The sequence below is a fragment of the Trichechus manatus genome, unplaced genomic scaffold, assembly GCF_000243295.1.
Source record: "Trichechus manatus latirostris isolate Lorelei unplaced genomic scaffold, TriManLat1.0 scaffold00049, whole genome shotgun sequence".
In the NCBI taxonomy this organism is placed as follows: Eukaryota; Metazoa; Chordata; class Mammalia; order Sirenia; family Trichechidae; genus Trichechus; species Trichechus manatus.
Window position 1 is genome coordinate 13,815,295 of NW_004443985.1, and position 18,779 is coordinate 13,834,073.

The following is an 18,779-nucleotide window of genomic DNA, read 5'->3' on the forward strand; positions in this document are numbered from 1 at the left end:
ATCTTCTTCTGTTTGTGCATTTTTAGTTATGTTTGGTTATTCTGTTTATGCCATATACTAAAGCCCCTCACGTTGTCCCTATTTTTCTTCCATGAGTTTATCGTTTTAGAGTTTACATTTAGGTTCCTTGGATCCATTTTGAGTTAGTTTTTCCTGTATGTTGTGAGGTGTGGGCCCTGTTTCATTTTTCTGCAAATAGGTATCTAGTTTTGCCAGCATCATTTGTTAAAGAGACTTTCTCTTCCCCACTTAATGGACTTCTACCTTTTGTCAAAGATCAGCTGTTCATAGGTGGATAGGTTTACTTCTGGGTTCTCAATTCTGTTCCATTGGTCTATGTGCCTGCCGTTGTACGAGTAACAGGCTGTTTTGACTACCATGACTGTACAGTAGATTATAAGATAAGGGAGTATGAGGCCTCCTGCTTTGTTCTTCTTCCTCAATAATGCTTTGCTTCTCCAGGACCTCTTTCCTTCCCATGTAAAATTGGTGATTAGGTTTTCCATCTTATTAAAGAATGTTGTTGGAATTTGGATCAGCGTTGTATTATATTTGTAAATTCTTTTGGGTAGTATTGACATTTTCACAATGTTAAGTCTTCCTGTCCATGAGCATGGTATGTTTTTCTATTTAGGTAGATCTCTTTTGGTTTCTTGCAGTAGTGTTTTGTAGTTTTCTTTGTGTAAGTCTTTTATGTCTCTAGTTAGATTTATTCCTAAGTATTTTGTCTTTTTTGAGGGCTATTGTAAATGGCATTGTTTTCTTGATTTCCTTTTTGGAGTTCTCTTTGTTGGTGTAGAGGAATCCAACTGATTTTTGTATGTTGCTCTTGTACTGTGCCACTTTGCTGAATTCTTCTATTAGTTCCAGTAGCTTTCTTAGGGAGTCTCTGGGATTTTCTGTGTATAGTATCATATCATCTGCAAATAGGGAAAGTTTTACTTCTTCCTACCAATTTGTATGTCCTTTATTTCCTCCTGCTTGTCTTAAACTGCTCTATTTAAGACTTCCAGTACTGTATTGAATAAGAGTGGTGATAAAGGGCATCGTTGTCTGGTTCCTGTTCTCAAGGGGAATGCTTTCAGCCCTCTGCACTGAGAATAATGTTGGCTGTTGGTTTTGTATATATGCCCTTAATTATGTTGAGGTAATATTTTTAAAAGAGGCTTACTTTTTTTAAAAATAGGCTTTAAACCAGGCCAACGAAAAGTATTATATACCTGTTTCAAGAGGAATGATAAACGTGAAGTAAAAGTTGCCCAGTTGGCGGGATCAGTTGCTGAGATGTCTGCTTATCATCATGGAGAAGTAAGCATTAAAATTAGAATCAATTGAGGACTATATTTACTGACTTAGTGCATAAAGAATTACAATTAAGCATAATAAAGTATTTTTCCTTTTATACGGTCTCTGGAAATATAAGAGAATTGAGAGTTAGGATTTTAATAAAAATTAGGGGATAGTTATAGAAAATTTCAAATATTAATGTTATGTTCTGTCTCCTTTTATTCTGTAGCAAGCGTTAATGATGACTATTGTGAATTTGGCTCAGAACTTTGTGGGAAGTAACAACATTAACTTACTTCAGCCTATTGGTCAGTTTGGAACTCGGCTTCATGGTGGCAAAGATGCTGCAAGCCCTCGTTACATTTTCACAATGTTAAGGTAACCATTTTCTGAGATTTTATAATGGTATGAAGTTGGATTGGAAGTTTATTGGAACCAACTAAAAGTTTAATAGAATTGTAGCTGTTGAGAGATACGATTATTTGGTTAATTTGTTTAGGGTAAATGTTTCAAATGATTTGATTGCAAATAATTTGCCCACAATGAAGTCTTTTGATCTTAATTTTTATGAATTATTGGTGAAACCAGTCTTAATGAACGTAAGGATTTTTCCTGACCCAGCTTAACTCTTTAGACTGAAGTTATGTGGTTTATTCAGAGTAGAAGGAAACCTTAAAAAAGCTATTTACCAATATTAAGACTTTAAGTAAGTAAGTACATGAGTAGAATAGGGCTTATTTTATTGGGGCTTTGTGCCTGAGAGAAGTATTGGACAATGAATTGAGGTGAATTTTTTTGTTACGCATATGTAATTAAGAAATAGGTACTGAAGGCACATGCAATAAAAATTTTTTAAAAATGCATTCTTGTTAAGAGATTTTTTTGAAATGTAAATCTTTAATTATGTATAAAGTTTTATTTCCCAAAACTGTGATATTTTTCCATATTCTTTTTCCTTTCATTAGCTCTTTAGCAAGACTGCTTTTCCCTGCTATGGATGACAACCTGCTTAAGTTCCTTTATGATGATAATCAGCGTGTAGAGCCTGAGTGGTACATTCCCATAATTCCTATGGTTTTAATAAATGGTGCTGAGGGAATTGGTACCGGATGGGCTTGTAAACTCCCCAACTATGATGCTAGGGAAATTGTGAACAATGTCAGACGAATGCTGGAAGGCTTAGATCCTCATCCCATGGTAATTATTTAGAACTTATTCTTTTATTGTTTATTTAACAAATGATGATGTATGAACTACAAAGTCTAGTCATTTTAGAAAAGTAATGGAACCATTTTCATTTTAGAACACATTGTAGAAAACAAAGACTTTATTAGTGTGTAACTTGATATATGTTTTACAGTAAAAGATACAGCCTTTGGGAAAAGCCTGGAGGGTAAGGTTTATGAGAAGAAACTGTTTATTGAAATTTATAAATAACCCCATATTCCAGGCTTTCAAATCTCTATGTTATACATAGAATAATAATGTTAAGACCAAATTGTAGGTTTTTGTTTTTAAACTACCAAGTCTTATTAGAGTTGTAAGGAAGCATAAGATAAAAGCACTTTATACAAAATATACAAATGGAGCCTCATTTTTTTTTTTTTTTTTTTAGAAAATCTTTGCTCTTTTCTTATATGATTCTCTAGGCTTGATTCCTCCCCTAAATTCCCCCTCAAAAAGGGGGAAAAAAAAGAAAACTATCAAAAAGTGCCTTTCCCTCTCCCACATGGTTTAAAATTTTCTCTTATTATGATACACTAAAACGGAAGTGTCTTGTTATTACAAAAATGGTGATGCTCATTATAGAAAATATAAAAAAGCAAAGAGAAGAAAAAAAAATTTCCATAAAGCCACCATATAGAAACTGTTAACATTTTAGTGTATTTATCTCCCAGCTTTATTTCATTTTTGTGTTTTAAAATGTAAATTATTGTGAATATGATTTATAATCTGTTTTTTTCCTTAAATACTTTAAAGTAGTTTCCAAAATTTCTAACAAAAGCATCAAACTACTTTTTTATGACTATAGCTTTTAACTGAAAGTATTTGGATACAATTTAGAGTGTTTATTAAGTCAGGGCATTGATCATTGCATGCTTTTTGAGTGCCTACCATATGTATGACACTGTGCTAAATAGTGAGATAAAGAGCTTTGGTTCCTGTATTCAAAACATTAGTCTGTTGACAAGATAAGACTTCAAGGCTTGAAGTTTTAAAGTAAGAAAATATATTATTAGTTGCTCAATGTGCCAGAAAAAATGTCCTATGTTATATCCCCAATTTCTTAGTGATAATAGTAAGTATGACTTTTAGAAGAGGGAGAGATCACTTGTTATTAGATTGGGAAGGATGAGTAAGATTTACATAAATGAACAGGGTGTAGGGAACTGACAATGTCAGGGTTGGCAGGTAGAGTGAGTGACTGTGGGAATATACGAGGAAAATGTGGGAGGAGAGTTATGGTTCTGAGATACAAATCACTGGAGAAAATATAGAAAGTTAGATTGGGTCCAGACTGCAGGAGATTTTCAAGGTAAGGCTCAAGAAGTTTGAATTTAAGGATTATTAATCTAGGGAAGAAGGAGGTATGGGGGTAATAGGCTAAAATAACAATAATAATGTTCTATGAAGAGTAAGAAAGGTTCTGTGACTTGGGGATGTTCAGATTATATTAACAGAAACAGTGAATTTCAGGTTGAGTGATAATTTGGAGAGGGGATTTAAGGATGAAAGGTTCAGTTTCAGTCATGCTAATTTGTTGGTATCAGTAGGTCGTAGACTAGGGGGCATTCAGATGTGGTACTGGCCCTCAAGAGAGAAGTCAGGGCTTTGAGCTATTTTCATTTTTCTCTGCAGCTTCCAAACTACAAAAACTTTAAAGGGACGATTCAAGAACTTGGTCAAAACCAATATGCAGTCAGTGGTGAAATATTTGTGGTGGATAGGAACACGGTAGAGATTACAGAGCTTCCAGTTAGAACCTGGACACAGGTTAGTGTAAATATGTGACCTACATATGAGGAGGGCATTGCATTAAGCAGTTCTTTCAGGTAAGAACTTGGATTTTACTGTCATTTATCCTAAGGCTGTATAGTGTTTTAAAATTCCTGTATACATCTTTGACTGTCTCAATTGAATTTGTACATTGAATGTTCAACTAGTAGTTTAAAAATATTTTTAACTTATCTAAATGAAGTAGAAAAGTCCCTGAATGGTGCTAATGGTTTGCACTTGACTACAAACCTTAAAGTCTGATAGTTTAGGCTTACCCAGTGGCACCTCAGAAGAAAGGCTTGGCGATCTGCTTCTGTAAAGATTACAGCCAAGAAAACCCTATGGAGCAGTTCTATTCTGTAACACATGGGGTCACCACCGTTAGTTGGAATCGACTCAACAAGAACAGATTTAGTTTGGTTAAATAAAGTAGAATGACATAAGCTAGGTGAGTGCCTTTATTGGAGACTATTATCTTTGTCTTTATCTTGAAATGAAGAATAGAATAGTGTGTAAAGTGCACTGACTTTTGTTTTGAATCCTTATAAATGTGGCCAGTAAGTTCTTTTGTCAGTTTTGGTTGATAGTTTCTTCATACCCTCAGCTTTTTTCTTTTAGAGTAGGAGCAGAGCAGAACCATTACCTTGTATGCCTCCTTCTTTCACCATTTAGATCCCTACATATTGCCTTCTCTAGTGACTGGGCAAGGAGCCCTGGTGGTGCAGTGGCTAAGCACTTGGCTGCTAACTGACAGGTTGGCAGTTTGAATCCACCAGCCGTGCCACAGGAGAAAGATGTGGCAGTCTGCTTTTGTAAAGATTACAGCCTTGGAAACCCTGTGGGGCAGTTCTACTCTGTCCTAAAGGGTTGTTATGAGTCGGAATCCACCGGATGGCAACGGGTTTGATTTCTTTTGGTTTAGTGCCTGGGCAGGAGATGATAAAGATGGAGATTTCCTCCCCTGCACCCACACACACACCAGAGTTGAGAATTTTTAAAAGGTTGTATGATGTGTAGTATGAGAGCGTGAGAGTATATCATAGAAAGAATTAATTGTTTTTAACTCTTTTATAGGTATACAAAGAACAGGTTTTAGAACCTATGCTAAATGGAACAGACAAAACACCAGCATTGATTTCTGACTATAAAGAGTATCATACTGATACAACTGTGAAATTTGTGGTGAAAATGACAGAAGAAAAACTTGCACAGGCAGAAGCTGCTGGATTGCACAAAGTTTTTAAACTTCAGACGACTCTTACTTGTAATTCCATGGTAATTTAATTAATCGATTTACTATTAATTTGATCTTTCTTGCATGGTATATGTTGGATTGTTGTAATTGGCTTCATGATGGGAATGGCTGTATATAGTAAGCCTGAATGCATTTTTCCCTGGAAACATGGTAGAGATTAGAATCCTACATAAATTTATGCAGAAAGTGTTTGTGTATCTGTATATTTGCTGAAGAATCTAGGGATACATTTCTCTTCCTCTACTGTTAATCCTCTGCCCTTACTCGCAACTCTGCGTTTATGTATCTGGACTTGAACACAGAGGATACACATATCTCACACATACTGACTAAAAATGATGAGACTGTTGGCAGGGTTTTCACATGCATTATGCCCGTCTCTTGTTGTTTTAACTGTAGAGTCCTTGTCTCCTGACACCTCTCATCTGCTTTGTTCAACTTGGATATTTGTGTTTATATATAGTGGGGGAGGAAGGTAGAAAGTGGGTATGTGATTACCCAACTTCCATGCCATATGAGCTTTTAGGTTTACAAAAAGAGGGAAAGAAGCAAATGCAGCAGTAGCACAGTCTCTGAGAAGGGGTGCCATAATCTGCTAAGAAAGGCTGATGGAAGAAGGAGAGAAGGATAGCAAGGAAGTAAAATTTCCAAAAAAATTTGTGGAAGTTTGAGTGACTAAATTATAGAAATGTAATTTTTAAAAAGATATGCAAATGTAAATTTTAGTATATGTAGGGTGGGGGGAGAACTTTAAATTGAACATTTTTAAGCTTAGATATAGAATATATAAGTTTTTAGTCTGAAAAAACTTTTCTTAAGTGATTTTGTAACCATTTTAATGAATTTTTTTAAGAACCTATTTTTGTCTCTCAGAATTATCCCTACTTTAAATATTGTCATGGTTTTTGAGAATTTGAATTTATTGGTTTTTTTGCAGTCACTGAAAGAATGTTTACAGAAATACGCTTTATATTTCTTTGGCTTCTAGGTATAGTGTGTGCTCATAGAATTGTATTGTGATTCTTTTGAATACTGTAGCTGTCATGTAAGTTAAGATACCAATACAGATTTATGTAATCTATATAAAATTTGCATTTTGTTTAGGTACTCTTTGATCATATGGGATGTCTGAAGAAGTATGAGACTGTGCAAGACATTTTGAAAGAATTCTTTGATTTACGATTAAGTTATTATGGTTTACGGAAGGAGTGGCTTGTGGGAATGTTGGGAGCTGAGTCTTCAAAGCTTAACAATCAAGCTCGTTTCATTTTAGAGAAGATACAAGGGAAAATTACTATAGGTAAGGTGCAAACTTTAAAAATTGGGATGTTAGTTAAAATGGAAAAAAAAACTTTATTAATAGAAGACATTTTTGTCAGTAGAATATAAACAAATACAAATTGAATCTCTTTTCTTGATCCTAACTTTATTTTTCCCTCACATAGAGAATAGGTCAAAGAAAGATTTGATTCAAATGTTAGTCCAGAGAGGTTATGAATCTGACCCAGTGAAAGCCTGGAAAGAAGCACAAGAAAAGGTAATCATTTGCAGAAAAAGACATTCAGAGAAGCTTTTAAACTTCTTCCAAAACAAACAAACAACCCTACCCCTAAATTTTAAATGTAGTACTGCTAAAGGTGCTGAGTTGTCTGCCTTGGAGACTGAAGTCTTCTGTTTATCCACAGAACAGATACAGTGCAGGAATTTGCAGTGCACACCCACCACAAAGCACTTTGCCAGTGTGACTCAACCAGGGCCTGGAGAAATGACTCCAGGTGTGAGAAGGTAGCTCAGTCTCTTTGGCCTTTTTTCTGAGCCTGCCATTACAGGGTGTCAGTTGTGGTGGTGGTTTTTGTGAGGTGTATGTATGCTATCTGGGAGTCATTCCACACTGTTCAGTCTATGGTCACAATGTGGCATCTGGTCACCACTCACTTGATCTGGTTTTGGTTTAGCCTGGGCACACTAGAGGCGAAATGGCCAGTGTTACAGTATTTACCAAGCACCAACTATGTCTTCTGCCCTGTGCGTAGGTAGAACTCTGGCCAGATTTCAACCTTGGGATGTCAGTTCAAAGTCTGATGTTTTCTCAATTAAGATGTCCGTTTCTGATCATAAAGTAGTAATATTAATTGAGTAAATGGGATTTTGAAACTTTGAGATTATCTTCAAACAATGTTAGTTTCTTGCTTTCATATATAATTAAAAGAAAAAATTTTATGTGTAATATTGTGATTGAGAACACAAATGTAGAAAAGAAAATTTTAAATGATTTTTTAATACTTAGATTCTTTCTGTATATATGATGCTGATAAGATTAGCATCTTTTAAAAATACATTATGATTATGTGACATAACTTGAACTGAAACTTTTAACTTCTTTATGCTTGTGAGTTCTCAACCATAATATTTTCATCAAATTACATTGAAATGTTGCTTTTGTGTACATTTTTAAAACTTTTTTCCAATTTTGAAGTCAATAGAATGTCATATTAAAGTGAGTAAAACTAGAATAAATTATATAGTATAACGTTTACATATTCAGATAATAGGCTTATTCATCATTTAATTGAGGAAAATGGGGTAGGAGAAGGTGAACATTCAGAATTGAGATGATCCAAGCACTTTGTTTTCCTCTCACTGTGTTTTACTATACTCTTAAGTCCCAAATTGTTGTTTAGACGCTACTTACCTTTCTATATCACTATTGATTTAAACTTTTAAAAACAAAAAATTAACTAGTAAGCTAATGAATTTGATGCTTTATTGTAACAGATGAACGTGTGTAGGGCTTGGGAACGTCTTTCTCATGGAAATAGTTGTCCTGTGTAAAACCTAGTGCTTGTTTCCTCTAGCTATATTGTCACCAATCACATTTCTCAGCGTTCTGACCATGTGAACACTGTGAGGCTTGGGGAACAGAGGGGAATACTCCTACAAGAGAGTCCTAGCATATACTGGAGACAAGAGTTAGAATTATAAAGCAGACAGTTAGAAGGGATTTTTTCCCCCTAAAAAACATAATGGAATTCTGTCATTGGAACTTTAAAAGTTTATTTCATTTTTTATTTCTGAAAGTGTCCCAAGTCATACTCCCCATTAACAACGATCGATACCCATAGTCGTAGAGCACTCATTAACAGTACTTGGAGTGTGATTAAAACCTAGATCAAATAGACTTAAAACGTGAGTCCAGATAGGATTTTATGACATCCTAATGATATTTTAATAGTAGTCTAACAACATAGGAATTTTTAAAAACTCTAGAATGATTAATCTGTCAGTTATCTATGTACTTATTAAGCATCTATCAACTCAACATCATTCCTTATTTGGCTAATGTTGTGTATTTGAATCTATAATTTTGTTTATGTAACGAAGCATCTTGCTTTGCAATTTTTATTTGTATTCCTTTACTTTTCAAATACATTTAAACTGTACTTTGTATATATACATCATTTTACTTAAAATTTTTAATTAAATTGTAAGTTATTTCCTTTTTGGTCACCATTTTGCTTTATGGAGTATCATGGTTAACTCAGACCTTTTTAATTATCTGAGTGCCTTAAATAACATACACACAATTTTAATTCAATGGCTGTTGTTATTTTTAAAATTTAAAAAATGCCACCTATAATAAATTTTATTAAATTCATTGCATTTTGAAATTTAATATTAGCATATGAGGATTTTTTTATTGCAGCCGTTTCTGTGAAGAAAGACCTTATGAATGAGATTTTTAAATAACCCTGACAATTCTTAATGAAACCCACCAACTCTTAAATTCTTAAGTGAAGTTTTTCTGAATTCTCACATGCATAATCTTACTGCAGAGAATTTTTATTGACTCCTTAGTGAGTGAATGTACCTTAGCATATTTATTACAGCTGCAAAACAGTCCTCATAGGTGATAATTTATTTTGGGTTTTGAATTGTTCATTCACTCACCAATATAAACATCTGATAAGGTGCAATGGTAAAACATTAGTTCTACTTCATTAATTATAAGATAGGAAGTATTCTTATTTTATGATTTAGTGCCTGGACAGAGCAGTTAATTTTTCATCAGATTCCCAGATAGACAGGGACTGAATATACCACTCCTCTTAAAGATTTTATTGTGTGGTTTTAGGAAATTTGAACATTTTGCTGGAAATATATTTTTATAAGTAATCTTGCAGATAACCTAAAATAACTCCTGAAAATGTAGCATTAGAAATGTAGCATTTGTAGAATTTTAATTCTGTAGTCAATAAAATTCAATATTGATTTGATACTGTACAAGACTTTAATATAATGTTTATTGTTTTTTACAGGCAGCGGAAGAGGAAGAAACACAAAACCAGCAAGATGACAGTTCCTCAGATTCAGGAACTCCTGCAGGCCCCGATTTTAATTATATTTTAAATATGTCTCTGTGGTCTCTTACTAAGGAAAAAGTTGAAGAACTGATTAAACAGAGAGATGCAAAAGTATGAGCTTTATGGGATAAATCATTTGAAGCTCTTTTCGTGTTGTTTATATCCTTGTTTCTTTTTCCAAAACTAAGTATTTTGATTTACTCTCTGTAAATTTTAAAATTATTGAATGTTTAAACTGTACTACTTTTTTTTATCATAGGGTCGAGAGCTCTGTGATGTTAAAAGAAAATCTCCTTCAGATCTTTGGAAAGAAGATTTAGCAGCGTTCGTTGAAGAGCTAGATGTAGGTTGAGTCTGCATTACAATCTATAAAAGTAATATTTATAAAATAAGAATGAGAAGTGTTTTTAAATTAAATGATCTCCGAGTGCTTTTAACTCTGTAAGGGTTAATGTGGTTGTAAGAATTAAGCTTCTCACTGTATGAAGTTAAAAAGAAAAGTCATTTCCAGTGTGGATGAATGTAAAAGCTATGGGGTTGAAATTTAGAAGAAACTAAATTCTAGTACTTTCTATTAGTTAAAAATTCTTAACTTCTAAAGTAGCTAATTGATTCACACACACACATACATATATGCTCTTACCTCTTTGGGGGAAAATATTAAAATGAATTAATCTAAAAATATTTAAAAATTTCATGTCTCTCTGTATAATTTAAAATCTAACGATACCATTAAGTGAGTTTCTACTATGTGCTGGCTCTGCTTTCTATGTAATCCTAAGAGAGAGCCTCGCACCACCCCAAATGAGAGAGGTTATTATTGTCCTGTTACACAGATAAGGATCCTGAAGGTCATGCTGTTAAGTAACTTGCTTAGAGAGGTAGTATATCATCATGGCTAAGAGCAATTACTCATCTTCTCAGAGCCCGCCTCCTTATACATAAAATAGAGATGAGAGGATTTTTAATGCCTAACATATGTAGTAAGTGCTCGGTAAATTATAACTGTTATTTCCCAAGGATACATAACTTGTAAGTGGAAGTGCCAAGATTGATTTCTAGCTCTAATTTCAGAGCTTATGTTACTTCCGTTAAGCTATTATACAGAAAGATCTTTTTATATATCTTTAAAGAGGTAATAAAGATGTCGTTTTCTCTTGTACCTTTGGAGGCCTGCTAATTATTTGAAGGAATAATTTTGTAAAATGAAGAATCTTTTAACGTTAATCATGATTGTATTCTCATTTATTGTTACACGGAACCTCAAGTTCTATCTAACTACATGGGTACTTCTAATTTTTCATACTTTGATTTTAATTTACATTTTGAACTATTTTTCCCCATTTTTTTCTATTATGGTTAAAGCAATAGAAAAGAATAACTTCATACTTGGTAACATAACTGCCTTTTGTGTACGATTTACTAGACTTCTGATTATACCATGTCATCAGAGGTCTTGATTCCATAATACACCATAGGATCCTAGGATTTGAAGGGGCCATATAAATCATTTAGTTACTACCCGCTTGTATCACAGCTGAGAAGCTAGCTAGACAAAATTAGGACAGGCCTTCTGACTTAGAGTTCTTTATTATTATTATTTTTTCCATTACTTCTTGTTGGATTAGATCAGTTGAAATGGAAACTTTTATCTTCTAGTGAGTAAAATTAGTTTCAATTTCTTATGCATCAGTGATTGCCTTTCCTAAAGAGTTGTTTACATTTTCCCTCCTCCTTATAAATGTACTTTAGAAAGTGGAAGCGCAAGAACGAGAAGATATTCTGGCTGGAATGTCTGGAAAAGCAATAAAAGGTAAAGTTGGCAAACCTAAAGTGAAGAAGCTTCAGTTGGAAGAGACGATGCCCTCGCCTTATGGCCGAAGAGTAGTTCCTGAGATCACCGCCATGAAGGCAGATGCCAGCAAAAAGTTGCTGAAGAAGAAGAAGGTACGACATCTCATTTTAGCTCGTTGGTAGACCACAATGATGTGTGTATGTCTTTGAATTTTCCTGTGTGCTTAAATCATGTTTTATTTTGTTTCTAATATTATTTAAATTGTGATTGAAAATGATTCTATGAAAGCAGTTGATCCCTAGAAGGAAAGCATATTGGTCAAGGCCACACATATGTAAAGAGGTACTTTTCCTGATTCAGCTTTTAAAACAAGAAATAAAACTAATCCACACAGCATCATTTTAAATTAAAATCACAGAACCACAAGAACAACAAAAAAGAATATGTAAACTTTAAAATATAAACTTTAGTTCTATATCATGACCAATTAAGGAGGTCTTAAAGGGGAGAAGGGTCTGTTTGAATTTTTTTTTTTTTAATTTATTGTAAGAATACGTAAATACAACATTTGCCAATTTATCATTTTTCATGTGTACAATTTGTTGATGTCAGTTACATTGATTGTGTTGTGCAACCATCACCAATATCCTTTGCCAAATTTTCCATCACCATAAACAGAAACTCAGTACTTCCTAAACAGTGATTCCCCCTTTCCCCTCCCTCTCCTGGTAACTGCTAATAAACCCTGGTCGCTATACATTTGCCTGTTTTAGATATTTCATATGAGTGAGATCATACAATATTTATCCTTTTTAACATTTGGCTTTTAAAGTAAGCTGTCATCTTTTACTATTTATTCGTTTTTGCCCTTAGTTAACAAATTATTAAGTACATCCTATATAATTTGCACTGATAGGTGCTATTGAGTTTTTGAAAAGTGTAACACTTAACCTGTCCTAGAATAGGATGGGCAGGAGTTAGCCAGGAGGAGGAAATGTTGGACATAATGTTCAGAGCTGAGGAGTCAGGATGCATGAAATTAGAGAGGCTAATTTTTCTGGATAGGCTGATTTTAGAAACTCAGGGAATATATAGGCAGCTATGTCAAACAGGGAGTCCCTGGATGGTGCAAACAGTTAGTGCACTCAGCTGCTAATCAAAAAGTTGGTAGTTTGAGTCCACCCACAGGCACCTTGGAAGAAAGGCCTGGCGATCTACTTCTGATTCTACTTCCAAAAAATTAGCCATCAAAAACCCATGGAGTACAGTTCTACTCTGACACATGCGGGGTTGTCATGAGTTGGAATTGACTCATGGGCAGCTGGTTTGATTTATTTTGGTTTATGTCCAACAGAGTTGGGAATGTAGGATCACTCAAATTAGAACTTGGGAAATGAGCCTAAGAACTGGAGTTAGACACTGGAGAGTTCTCTGTACAGAGTGAATATCTGAAGCATAGGAGTCTTTTGATACCAGAGAAAGCATTTTCCTCCACTGTTCTAATAAATGAGGTCTATACTACTCCCTCCTACCAGGCTCTCAAGAAACACAGGTTCATTTACACATACACACTTGCTTTCTCCTCAGGAGAATGGCGTTTCAGATGATGTTTATCAGGTTTAGTTCTCAGCACTCGTCTTCATCTTACTGAGTCTCCTTGAGTAATCACATCTATGCTCAGAGCTTCTTGTACTCACACTGATGACTTCCAAATCCATGTCCCTAAATAATAATGTTCTCAGGAGTGCCAGGCTCTTAGAGCCATCTGAATGTCCAGAGCTCTTCAAACTCAGCATGTCTGAAACTGGGCCCCTTATCCTGATTTCCAAACCTGCTCTTCCACCTCTGTGCCTTATCTCAGTTAATGGCACTATCAGCCATCACCAACAAGCCAAAAACCTGGGGGGGGGGTTCTTATGTAATCAGTAACTAAATCTGTTGATTTCCTACTAAGTAATTCCAAAATCTAACCTCTTGTTGCCGGCGAGTCGATTCCAACTCATAGCGACAGAGTAGAACTGCCCCGTAGGGTTTCCAAGGCTGTACTCTTTAGGGAAGCAGACTGCCACGTCTTTGTCCCCCACAGCAACTGGTGGTGCAAATGGTTAAGTGGCTCAACTACCAGCCAAAAGTTTGGCAGTTCGAACCCTCCATAGGTGCCTTGGAAGACGGGCCTGTTGGTCTGCTTCCAAAAGATCATAACCTTGAAAACCCTGTGGAGCAGCTCTACTCTGCACACATGGAGTTGTCATGAGTCGGAGTTGCTTCAATGGCAACTAATGACAACAGGGTCAAAGAACTTTGCCTTGTAGTGCCTAGCATTGCATGCCACGTGTTTATTTTCCTTCAGTAGTTGGAAGATTTTTCCTGCTATTTAGAGGCCTGAGCTATAGGAACTTATTTCACAGGTACCTTTTAGTGTACTTAACTATAGATCTGAAAATCCCTTTCATATTCAAAAGCCGCCTCCTTTTTTTTTTTTTTAACGATTGCTTCTCAGTAGCTGTCACCTTATTGAGTGTACCAGAAGATTACAGTTGTAAACAATATCATTTGCTACAGAGAAATGAAATAAAGTAAAACATGACCTGATCAGTTGCTTTTTTTTTTTTTTTAACTTACATGAAGAAGCTGTTAGCTAGAAGTAAATTTCAAAAATATGTGGTGATAATTTAATTTTTACTTTGACTTATCTTGGTTTTCTTTTTAACGTGTAGGGTGATCTTGATACTACCATAGTAAAAGTAGAATTTGATGAAGAATTCAGTGGAACAGTAGAAGGGACAGGAGAAGAGGCGTTGACTCCGTCAGCTCCTATAAATAAAGGTCCCAAACCCAAGAGAGAGAAAAAGGAGCCTGGTGAGGAATTGTTATAAAGTTTTTTTCTTTTTGTGAGAAAAACTATATGTAGAGGGTATTGCTAGATTCTTTTGGTTGTGTTTTTTTTTTCCTAGTACTTGAAGGAAGGCCTTCAATTTTCATGAACATGTATCTTTTTTATAATGAACTTTTCATTATGACAGTTTTAGTTTTACCAATGATATTTGTACAAGTATTGGTACATATCTTACTGCTGTTTTTTTTTTTTTTTTAGGTACCAGGGTGAGAAGAACACCTGCATCATCTGGGAAATCCAATACAAAGAAAGTAAAGAAACGAAATCCTTGGTCAGATGATGAGTCCAAGTCAGAAAGTGACTTAGAAGAAACAGAAGCTGTGGTTATTCCAAGAGATTCTTTGCTTAGGAGAGCGGCTGGTATTATGATATGTTTTATATTTATTTTATTGTAATATATAGTTTGTCCAAGTTATTTTTACTCAAGTTGATATTGTTAGTATTATCAATGTTAACTAAAGTACTAAGCCATTAGTGTTCCAGAAGTTTCTGTTCATGAAGAGACCAAAATCAAAAAAAAAAAGAAAAAAAACCCTCAAAACTGTGTTTTAGCAAAGTTGGACATAAAGCAAATTTCTCTGAAGTGAATCACCTTTTCCTGCTGATTTTTATTATAAAGTTTGGGTTATATTCCTTTCCTGGTGTGAAGATGGTTGGTAAGTGTACTTGGTAGTACACCAGCAGTGATGGGTGTGCTAGAAGTGTTTTATAGTTGTGTTTTTGTTTTGTTTTCTACTTGAATTGTGAAAAATGTTCCCCTACTTTAGGAGTTTGATTCCCTGCACATGGTTCTCTTTTAGATAATTGCAGTGGGGCGTTAGGCTGCAGAATCCCATTTTGCTATTGTATATTACGTTAAGCATGTGATTTGATCCTGTCTGACTATTCCTTAACTTGAAGTCTTCAAGTAATTTAAAATGTATGAGTTTCCTATTTTATAGGTTCTTCTCAAAGTTTGGTTAAATCCTAATTTATTTAAAATGAGTGATACAATGTCATAGATGTTTTACCTCTGGGACATACATTTTTAATTATCTGTTAGACTCTAAATTCTTTGGTTCTATCATCACCAAATGATTTGATTTTTTTTCCTAATGTATATATAGAGAATGTAAATAGGTGAATATTTTACATGAGTCTTAGTTATTTAGTTCAGCTATAACAGAAATACCACAAGTGTGTGGCTTTAACAAACAGAATTTTATTTTCTCACAGGAGATTAGAAGTCCGAATTCAAGGCACCAGTTCTAGGGGAAGGTTTTCTCTTTCTGTCAGCTCTCAGGGAAGGTTGTTGTTTTTTTTCAGCTTCTGATCCTCGGTTCCTTGGTGATTTTCACGTGGCAGGGCATGTATTTTCCCCCATCTGTGCTTCCTTGCTTCTGTGCCTTACCTGCTCTTTTTATATCTCAAAAGTGATTGGCTTATAACACAACCTGTATGGATACAGCCTCATTAACTTAACAAAGAAAGTCCTATTTCCAAATGGAATTGCATCTACAAGTATAGGGGTTAGGATTTACAACACATATTTTTGGGGGGACGCACTTCAATCCATAACAATAAGTAAGTTACATGAAAATTAATTTATTAAAATGCTTCAAAATTGTATTTAGTCCTTTTCCATACATGAAAAATGAAGCATCTGGATGATTTTTAAATTGTATTTCATAATACATGCTAGGAATTATGATAAAATTTAATTGCATTATACCAACATGCGTTTTCCCATAATTAGTACCTTTTTGTGCATCATATTAGATTATTGTTTTACTAATACACTAAGGGCTTATGTCTATTTTTCCTCATTCTTCTGAAAAAACTAGTGTCTCTGTTATTTCATAGTAAAACTAGCCCTGAAGAGAAGCTAGAAGTTTTTATCCAAGAGGTTAAGAGAACCATTTTAAAATTTTTAAAGAATTGTAAAATTTGTCTGTTGTAATTGTTGAAGCGGGAAATCTTATAGTCATTTGTGCGGTGGCCACATGAGCTATGGCCATAAGGACTACCTTGCTCACTGGTTCTGAGTAATATTTTTAAGTATGAAAAGCAACATCCTGATCTATCAGTTTATGCTCTCCTAACATACGCAGCATTACCCCGCTGCCTCCAAAGAATAAGACAGATGTTAACAGTGTCAAAATAACTGAGGCCAAAGTTGTTGGTTTTATTTTCTAAATGCTTATTTTTTCCCCTCTTATGTATTTCTAGAGATAGCTAGAATATTTTTCAAATGCATTATCGGTAATAATATTTCATGTGGATAAAGCTAGAATTTGAGTTTGATGTTCATATTTATCTTTCTCCTAGCTGAAAGACCTAAGTACACATTTGACTTCTCAGAAGAAGAGGATGATGATGCTGATGATGATGATGATGACAATAATGATTTAGAGGAGTTGAAAGTTAAAGCATCTCCCATAACAAATGATGGAGAAGATGAATTTGTTCCTTCAGATGGCTTAGATAAAGATGAATATACATTTTCACCGGGCAAACCAAAAGCTACTCCAGAGTAAGTAGCGAAGCAGCTGGTATTCAGTAATATGGTGCAGGTAGCTGTAGACGTCTGTCAGAGACCTTCTAGTGAGTTCTTAAGAAATGCTACTCTAAGTAAGGGCCTCCTCATGAGGGAAGAAATCTTATTAATTATTGGCAACTGTTTCCATGGCTGTTGTCATAGTTTACAGCAGGGATCGGCAAACTTTTTCCATAAAGGGCTACACAGCAAATATTTCAGGCTTTGCAGGCCATCTGTGTTACTGCGGCTCAGCTCTGCCATTGTGGCATGAAAGCAGCCATAAACGGTATGTAAACATGAGTGTAGCTGTGTTTCATTAAAACTTTATTTCTAAAAATCAGCAGCAGACGTGCAGAACATAGTTTAACAATACCTAGTTTAGAGAAAAGTTAAGAAATTTTTAGATGGAGAGGTTTAAGTTTCTTTCCTAGCTTTGGCCTTGATTGATTTAGGGTCACTATGAGTCGGACTTCACTCGATGGCAGCGGGTTTGGTTTTTCTTTTTCCTAGTGAGTATGAACCCATAGATGAGTGTAAAAATGGCAACGTGGCATCAGCCCTGCCTAGCTTCAGGACCGGGGAGGATAATCACCATCCACATCAGCCCAAGGACAATTCCTATGAGGCAGAAGTCAGACATACCTCTTCTCTCAAAACTGTTTACCAATTCTGACACCAGCTGTCCCTCTCACGGCATTCTCTACTTCTCTGCTGAGTTCTATAATTCGTTGCAGTGGCCACACACAACTCACATACTATACTCACTATTATGGGGTTTATTAAGGAAGTAGCAGGTTACAATTCAGGATCAGGAATGTCTCAGGTTAAAGTTATTTGATCAGTGCAGTGTCTTCTCAGCCATGCCTGTAGGCAGGCCTCTCTCTGGCCCTCGGCCTCTTGGTTTCTCTTGGCCTTGCCACACATTGTAATTGACATTTACCAGATCCAGCCTGCTTGGGCAAGTGATACAGAGCTCTTTAGTTCTGCCAGTAAGTGCTCAGAGGCACCCCACTCCACCAGTAAGCCTCTGTCCAAATGTGCTCAGCTCTCTCACTCCGTGGGTTGGCAAACCTAGCTCCACCACCAAGTGCTTGGAGGTACCCTACTCTGGCAGGAAGCCGCCTGTTCGAAGGCACTCAGCTCTTTTGCTCTGTGGATCGGCACACACATTGTAACTGCCTTGGTCTGTGGGCCAGGAAGCCCACTGCGCCATCTTGCGCTGGTTTCCTGGTTCTGTTGCTACTGTTTTTCTACCATCACTTCTTGCCATCTCTGGTGTTACAGCTCTCTGTCTCTTGGGTTTAGGAGTTCTCAGTGCAGGGACCCTGTGTCCAAAGGATGCATTGTGCTCCCGTCTCCTCCTCTTAGAGGTTGTGAGGTCCCCCTTTCCATCATTTTAAGCCTAGTGGGATGGCAAAACTGACCAATCCCCTCATTAGGGTTCCATACACCTTATTTGCATGGTCCCACTCCCACAAGGGTGCCATGCATGTTATTTGTATTATTAGCAAGCTGTCCAATCCCATTGGTGGGCCAGAACCACCTTATTTGCATAGTCCTACCCAATCATTTGGTGGGAATTACAAGGCCATGGTGAGAAAGGCCATATAAAAGTGATCCATTGCATAGCAATGAGGTGAAATATTTCAGATTTTTAAAAAGTATTTTCC

The 18,779-nt window shown here is 35.6% G+C and overlaps 1 protein-coding gene across 2 annotated transcripts in view; it reads left to right on the top strand.

Moving 5' to 3' along the window:
- TOP2B (DNA topoisomerase II beta) overlaps positions 1–18,779 on the top strand; it is a 74,832-nt gene that overhangs the window by 46,199 nt on the left and 9,854 nt on the right. For both annotated transcript variants that reach the window (XM_023732257.1, XM_004377375.2), the window contains exons 19-31: positions 1,187–1,308; positions 1,517–1,665; positions 2,253–2,484; positions 4,147–4,281; positions 5,359–5,559; positions 6,644–6,839; positions 6,985–7,076; positions 9,856–10,011; positions 10,160–10,243; positions 11,653–11,847; positions 14,413–14,554; positions 14,790–14,951; positions 16,899–17,103. In XM_023732257.1, coding sequence (XP_023588025.1) covers positions 1,187–1,308; positions 1,517–1,665; positions 2,253–2,484; positions 4,147–4,281; positions 5,359–5,559; positions 6,644–6,839; positions 6,985–7,076; positions 9,856–10,011; positions 10,160–10,243; positions 11,653–11,847; positions 14,413–14,554; positions 14,790–14,951; positions 16,899–17,103 — 2,071 coding nt within the window. The remainder of the gene's footprint in view (positions 1–1,186; positions 1,309–1,516; positions 1,666–2,252; positions 2,485–4,146; positions 4,282–5,358; positions 5,560–6,643; positions 6,840–6,984; positions 7,077–9,855; positions 10,012–10,159; positions 10,244–11,652; positions 11,848–14,412; positions 14,555–14,789; positions 14,952–16,898; positions 17,104–18,779) is intronic.